At 38.3% G+C, this 8,049-nt stretch overlaps 1 protein-coding gene across 1 annotated transcript in view; it reads right to left on the bottom strand.

Moving 5' to 3' along the window:
• LOC133538980 (arsenite methyltransferase-like) overlaps window positions 1–7,602 on the bottom strand; it is a 29,536-nt gene extending 21,934 nt beyond the window's left edge. Inside the window, exons 1-8 of the mRNA XM_061880949.1 lie at window positions 7,448–7,602; window positions 7,183–7,219; window positions 6,786–6,913; window positions 5,280–5,430; window positions 1,107–1,243; window positions 945–1,014; window positions 778–859; window positions 562–693 (exon numbers count right to left, since the gene is read on the bottom strand). Of these exons, the coding sequence (XP_061736933.1) occupies window positions 562–693; window positions 778–859; window positions 945–1,014; window positions 1,107–1,243; window positions 5,280–5,430; window positions 6,786–6,913; window positions 7,183–7,219; window positions 7,448–7,464 (754 nt within the window). The 5' untranslated portion in view covers window positions 7,465–7,602. The remainder of the gene's footprint in view (window positions 1–561; window positions 694–777; window positions 860–944; window positions 1,015–1,106; window positions 1,244–5,279; window positions 5,431–6,785; window positions 6,914–7,182; window positions 7,220–7,447) is intronic.
• Window positions 7,603–8,049: the final 447 nt, after the last annotated feature.

Genomic DNA, 8,049 nt, shown 5'->3' with positions numbered 1-8,049 from the left:
TGTTTGCACTACTTTTTCACTTCCTATAAATTGTACACAGTCTTAGTAGATCACACACAGCACACCCACAAATAGTACATGCAATTTCAAAGTTTGCACACGCTGTTTAGCATATGTTATTTGGATCCTAGTAGATTGGCTGGACTCTAGAAAGAGGTTCCGAAGCCTCCGTAGCAGAACCTCTAGGTTCTGTAACAGCTTCTTCCCTCAGGCCATAACTATTGAACACATTATAATAATCCCCTCAATTCTCCCCAAAAACGGATTAACTCGATGACATATAAAGACAATATAACATACATCCATAAACATGGATGCATGTGCAAAAGTGCAAAATATTTCTCTGTACATTAATCTCTTTATATCTGCACCTTATTGCTCTTTTATCTTGCACTACAACAAGTACTGTAAAGTTCAAATTTGAATGACAATAAAAGGAAGTCTAAGTGTAAATCTATCTGACCCCGGGTTTCATAGTTGTTCAAATGATTTCGCCATTACAACGAACTACAATGAGCAAAAGAATAGAACGACAAATAAAGACAGAAATAAGCATCCCACCCAGAATCGCTTCCATGTCTTTGTTGTCAACAGTGATGGTGCTGGCAGTAACAAGCCTTGGGGTGCTGAATCCTACTTCCTTGGCCAATTGCAGCAGATCTTTGTACCACAGCGCACCACCAAAGCCCTCACCTACATTGAACAAAGTACTGGTACATACTCAGGCATGTGTCTGCAGCTTTTGTACATCAGTAGAACATAAATAATAATACACACCCCACAGGACTTTGTTGTTTTTAATCTCCTCCGTTTGTCTTCCATTGCAGTACATGTCACTGAAGAAGAACTCACCGCCATCCTAAGCGTGATAAGAGTGTCCTTCAGTATTTGAAGTTGTTGACGCGTCTCAATACATTCTTCAGGAAGTCAAAATACAATAGTACCTTGAGCACACTGTAAGCTTCAGTCAGAACTTTCTTCTTGTCTGGAGAAAGGTTGACCACACAGTTGGAGCTAAGTGATGAAAAAGCTTTTCACAACATTTTTTCAACTACACAACTTGTGGTTATTGGGAAACATAGAGTGAGCAGGAGGGATAATCTCACATAATGATATCGTAAGAGCTCTTTTCCAGACCCGCCTCTGTCAAGGCCTCAATGAAACCCTGAACAAAAGTCACGTTGGGCTTCTTGTAGCCAAACTCTTTCATGTGAAAGTCCACATGTTTCCTGGCTACTTGAAGCTAAAAAAAAAAAAAAAGAACAACACAAACTTAATGTCAGCTTTACTTACGGCATGGAATATAAATCACCACACTTAAGGTCAAACAAGCCCAAAGTATGAAGTTACCATAGATAAATAGATAGAACTTTATTGATTCCTTCAGGAAAATTAAAATTCCAGCAGTATTGCATATTGAGTAAGATGTTTTTCTCGTGATGTGCAATGTTGTCTTTGCTTGATTTTCAAATAAATATCTTCAGGAATAAAATCTGTTATTACCTGATGAAACCAAAGTTTATCTTTTGGCTTTAATTCCAAATAATCTCTTACATTTGATTCCAGTTTGCTCTGCCACTTTAAGTCATCTAATGTACAGGTTCATGTGTAGGGCAGCTGAGTCAGACAACAATGTCATTAACGGTCTGACTAACCCAACTCTGAGGTATGTCAGATTTCTATCCGGTGTGTGGGACCATTGGCGAGTAAGCCTGCATGCTGGACATTGAATATTGTGGAGTGTTTTTTATTTATTTTATTTCTGCTTGTGTTTCTTTTATTTGGGTTTTACCGTTGTATGGTTTCTTTTACTGTGATATGGATACCCCTGGGTCAGAAATTTTAAAAAATGACTACAGTAGCCATTTTTAGGACAGTATATTTTTTCAAGGGACAACACAATAGAAATTCAACTTGGATATACTTTAGAGTAGTCAGAGTACAGCTTGTAAAACAGTATCGGTTGAATATCTCTTAAACTGACAACAATCATCCATCCATCCATTTTTACCGCTTGTCCCTCTCGGGGTCGCGGGGTGCTGGAGCCTGTCTCAGCTGCATTCGAGCGGAAGGCGGGGTACACTCTGGACAAGTCACCAACTAATCTTGGGTATCATAAAAACATGAAATTGACGCTCTTCCAATTTTGGGCCTAAATTGCGCATTTCGAAGCATAAATGAAAAAAAATTGCAATCTTACATTAATATTGGCCGCTAGATGAGACCATAGCTCCAAAGGTCACTTCAGTAGAGTATTCTTTTCTATTATTATGTCTACTATATTGTGTTAGCAGAGTTTAAATGTGACTATGTGGTTGGTATTTCATATCAAGAGGACAAATGTTACAAACAAACCCATTTTGAGGGTCATAAGATGGGTTTTTTTACGCTCTAACTATGAAAAAATTACAATTGTAATGAATAATTTTTACTTCACATACATTCATTTACCACGGTACGGCTCCGAACCAGTTATAAGCCATAAATTTAGGGACATCTGTATACCATTAGGGTGTTCACACATGCCATTTGCTTACATGTCTAAATATTTTGCCCCAAACATCTACATTTTCTTAAAGGACCCCACAGCATCCCGATGAGAGAAACTTCCCACAAGTTCTCTTCAGTTATTTTTTGCTCCTTAAAATGAATCTGGCAGCCATTTCCCGTAATATGAATAATTTTTTGAGTAATGGGTAGACAACTAACTGTACTTAGAACGCCGCTTTTCCATCGTCAGACTTGATATGCCGCCTACTCTTCGTGTGACATCATCTACAAAACTGGAACCCATTTCTCTGCTTAGACCGTGTGGATAAAGTTGTGTAAAATTACCATTTTTCAACACTTAATTGCATGTTTTGTCACCCTGGTCCATGATTACTTTAAAACTGATATGGCGAACATTATGAGCAAAAAGGAATTTATTGCCATTTCCACACTTCCCTGCTCTTCCATCTCCTCTTCTGCAGACACCATAGCCGGTTTCCACATGCTCCTTCAGCATTTTGAGAAAAACATCAGTAAAAGAGGACGCAACATATAAAATAATAGGTTTACCTTCATATTCTCTTGTTTTTGAGTGCCAAGTCTGCTCTTTTTTCTCTGTTTTTTCGCATATTATGACAGAGTCATTCTCTCCTCGAGGGTGCTCCTGATTTTCAGGATCACATTTAGTTTGAGTCTTTTAATTTTTTTTCCTTCCAAACTCTGACCAAAAACTTTCCTCTTTAAATTCCTAATCATTAAAATGATGCAAATTACACTCTTGTCACCTGGTTTGTCACATTTTTTCACAAGTCAATTTGACAGGAGGCATCCAAACTTTGCTTATTTTGCCATCATAAGGAAACGTATGCAGGCTGACCCGTTCTGTAGTTGTTTTGCTACAACCTACCGTATTTTTCGGACCATAGGGAGCACCGGATAATAAGGCGCACTGCCGATGAGCGGGTTTATGATCATCCTTTTTTCATCTATAAGGCGATTGTAAGGCAATTTAAAGCAGTCACATTGTTATGTTTTTTCTTAAATGAAAACACTTGCTTGTGGTCTACAAAACATGTAATGGTGGTTCTTTGGTCAAAATATTGCAAACTATTACGTTTTACAGATCATCTTCAAGCCGCTTTCTGACAGTCGCTTCACGATGTGACGTTTTGTAGGCAGTCTTATTTACGTGGCTCACCTTCGGCAGTATCTTCTCCCCGTCATCTTTGTTGTAGCGTTATTGCGTGCAAGGACGGGAGTGGAAGAAGTGTCAAAAGATGGAGCTAACTGTTTTAAAGACATTCAGACTTTACTTCAATCAATAACGGAGCAGCATCTCCTCATCCGTGTCTCACTAGTGCAACAACAGCAAAGTGTCCCGTGAAAAACCGTCCGACCGTACCTCTCTAGTAACTAAAGATCCTTGAGTGAATAATGTAAACTCACTACACCAGTATACTTTAGTGCTTTCATGGCGAGTTTACTGACATACAGTATATAAGTAAGAACTTTACACTACCTTATATTAAAAATGGCAACAGCGGACGATGAATGTCCCATAACAAGAAGATCGAGAAGAAGAAGCTTATCGACAACGGTGTTTGCACGGACTTCAAAAAGCGGACGTATGCAATTTCTCAGGAGTTATGCAGATCCCAAATATAGAGCAGTAGGTACCAGAAGGTAAGAAAAGTTTATTTTGCAGTATATTGCAAAACACAACGCCAGATGATATGTCTTACCTTATACACACACCATAATAATACTCATATGTTGAAGCACAGTAAAATCCATCAAGCAAGGATTCATAGCTTACCAAAGTCGTACTAAAACATTTTGATAGATTTTTGAGCGCCGTGTGTAACGTTCTATATTTTCAATGGCTGGCATATAAAATGTTGGTGCTTTTTATTTGAGTAATTTGGAGTCTACACGTATCTCTTGTGTGTGACTGCCATCATATTGCAGTCTACACGTACCTGTAACTCTTATGTTTGACTGCCATCTAAGGGTCACACTTATCATTACACCATGTACCAAATAAAATAGCTTTGAGGTCGGTAAGCAAAATCAGAATTTTTCCATACATTAGGTGCACCGGGTTATAAGGCGCACTGTCGAGTTTTGAGGGGAAAAAATGATTTTAACTGCGCCTTATAGTCCGGAAAATACAACAATGCATCTGGCAGACATATTTTATAATTACATTAAATTCTGTGAGAAAATATAATTCGGGAAGAAGGTGCTACCAAAACACACACTACTCAATCCAAGTAAGCAAAATCAAAATGTTTCCATATATTAGGCGTACCGGGTTATTAGGGGCACTGTCGAGTTTTGAGGGAAAAAAAACATTTTTAAGTGCGCTTTACATTCCGGAAAATACAACAATGCATCTGGCAGACATATTTTATAATTACATTAAATTCTGTGTGAAAATATAATTCGGGAAGAAGATGCTACCAAAATTGCTTCCAGTGTTTTTTAGGTGGCGTCAGTAGGCTGATGCAGGCCCACCCACATTTTGAAGCTAAAAATGGGCGTTCCAAAATATGCAAAAACTCTTTAGAAAACTAAACTAAAATTACAACTGTGTTTATTTTGGATGGAATTTTACCTGTAGACATTATTTTTAGGTCCAATACTGTGAAATAAGATAAAAAGGGCTCTTTAATTGTATTGTACGGTCATAATAAATGAAAACAGAAAACACCTCACAGTATGCTGTAGCTGACTTCTACACCGCTGCCGTGTCTGCTGACTAAATGCATTTACGTTGAGTAGTCTACCTGATCCTCAGTCATGTCAATGCCAGTGACATGGCCCGTCTCTCCCACCAGCTGACTCAGCATGTAGCAGTCTCTACCACTCCCACTGCCCAGGTCCAGAATCCTGCAGCCCTCCAAACACTCTGGCACCACCAGACCGCAACCAAAGTATCTAAAGATAATAAAACATCATACAGGAATATTACCGACTGCTTTGCAAAAAAAAAAAAGTCAATATACAGTCGTGGTGTATAGTTTACATACACTTGTAAAGAACATAATGTCATGCCTGTCTTGAGTTTCCAATAATTTCTACAACTCTTATTTTTTTCTGATAGAGTGATTGGAGGAGAATTTATTATGGGTCTACTGAAAATGTGAGCAAATCTGCTGGGTCAAAAGTATACATACAGCAATGTTAATATTTGGTTACATGTCCCTTGGCAAGTTTCACTGCAATAAGGCACTTTTGGTAGCCATCCACAAGCTTCTGGCTGAATTTTTGACCACTCCTCTTGACGAAATTGGTGCAGTTCAGCTAAATTTGTTGGTTTTCTGACATGGACTTTTTTCTTCAGCATTGTCCACACGTTTAAGTCAGGACTTTGGGAAAGCCATTCTAAAACATTAATTCTACCCTGATTTAGCCATTCCTTTACCATTTTTGACATGTGTTTGGAGTCATTGTCCTGTTGGAACACACAACTGCGTCCAAAACCCAACATCCGGGCTGATGATTTTAGGTTGTCCTGAAGAATTTAGAGGTAATCCTGATTTTTCATTGTCCCATTTACTTTCTGTATAGCACCAGTTCCATTGGCAGCAAAACAGGTCCAGAGCATAATACTACCACCACCATGCTTGACAGTAGGTATGGTGTTCCTGTGATTAAAGGCCTCACTTTTTCTCCTCCAAACATATTGCTGGGTATTGTCGTCAAACAGGTAAACTTTTGTTTCATCCGACATCACTTGGAAAAAGTTAAGAACTTCTGGAGGAAGGTTCTGTGGTCAGATGAAACAAAGATTGAGCAGTTTGGCCACAAAACTCAGTCCTGGCTTAAACCTGTTGACAATGCTGAAGAAACAAGTCCATGTCAGAAAACTAATAAATTTAGTTGAACTGCACCAATTTTGTCAAGAGGAGTGGTCAAAAATGCAACCAGAAGCTTGTGGATGGCTACCAAAAGAGCCTTATTGCAGTGAAACTTGCCCAGAGACATGAACGCCGACAGTTTTCCTTCCTCCCACGCCACTTTGGTCTCCTCCGCATAACAGAAGTGTTATGCGGAGTGCTATAAACATTGCTGTATGTATACTTTTGACCCAGCAGATTTAGTAGACCCATAATACATTCATAACAGAACCAAACTTCAGGAATGTTTTTTGTGACCAACAAGTATGTGCTCCAATCACTCTATAACCAAAATATAAGTTGTAGAAATTATCGGAAACTCAAGACAGCCATGACATTATGTTCTTTACAAGTGTATGTAAACTTTTGACCATGACTGTATGCAAAAACAACCTGTCAGTGACATCAGGATGGACTTTCTTCAGAGCCTGGAGGATGAATTTTGGAAGGTGCGTGGCAGAAGCCACACAGACATTGCTCTTCAGGTCTGAGGTGTTCTTCAACGTCTTTCCATAATAATCCTACGTGAGAAGACAGATATAATGACGTCACATCGTGATGTTAGGTCAGTGCATGTCTGTGATATCAGCTAAATAGACTGGGTATATCATGTATCATCTATGTTTATGTTACTCTAGTATCCCATATTAGTACCAGGAACCCCAATTTTACAGATTAAAAAAAGTTGTCAAATACTAAACAAGTGAGTCTCCTCCTACTAATTGTGATTAGTTAATGATTTAAAAAAATATATATGTTACAGAATTTAAAAACAAACGTAAAATCCGACCTTAACATCCAGGTGTACGTTGGTATCGGCAAAGCTTCTAAATAAGAAAATGTAATTCAGTTATGTAACATTATTCATAAAACACAAGGTAAGTCAAAATGTAAAAGTTTGTTAAACATACAGTGATTAGCTTCAAAAATATACAGAAGCATACATTGTGGCGGAACTTTGAATATAAATAGTGGATACTAGATAGCAACAATGGCTAGTAGCCTAAACTGCTACAAGCTAAGAATAAGATGTGGTGTCTGTAGATTGTTCCTACCTTGTTTTATCGGACATTATCGCTGATAAATGTCCACAACACGCAGGAGAAGTTGTGTAGGACAAAGTTTTGTTGTGATCACTGTGGACAGCTTACGGAAATGTTGGTTTTAATGGAGGGTCCAGAGTTCACTTTCTGTCCAACAGCACCCCCTATGCTTCAGTGCAGGGAACTACACGACTCCTACAAAGTCTGAATGATGACTGCAAGGCAACAACATAAAAACCCCGTTTCCATATGAGTTGTAAAATTGTGTTCGATGTAAATATAAACTGAATACAATGATTTGCTAATAATTTTCAACCCATATTCAGTTGAATATGCTACAAAGACAACATATTTGATGTTCAAACTGTTAAACTTTTTTTTTTTTTTTGCAAATAATCATTAACTTTAGAATTTGATGCCAGCAACACGTGACAAAGGAGTTGGGAAAGGTGGCAATAAATACTGATAAAGTTGAGGAATGCTCATCAAACAGTTATTTGGAACATCCCACAGGTGTGCGGGCTAATTGGGAACAGTTGGGTGCCATGATTGGGTATAAAAATAGCTTCCCAAAAAATGCTCAGTCTTTCACAAGAAAGGATGGGGTGAGGTAC

This window comes from Nerophis ophidion, linkage group LG20, assembly GCF_033978795.1.
Source record: "Nerophis ophidion isolate RoL-2023_Sa linkage group LG20, RoL_Noph_v1.0, whole genome shotgun sequence".
Classification (NCBI taxonomy): domain Eukaryota; kingdom Metazoa; phylum Chordata; class Actinopteri; order Syngnathiformes; family Syngnathidae; genus Nerophis; species Nerophis ophidion.
This window is presented reverse-complemented; position numbering and strand designations above follow the sequence as displayed.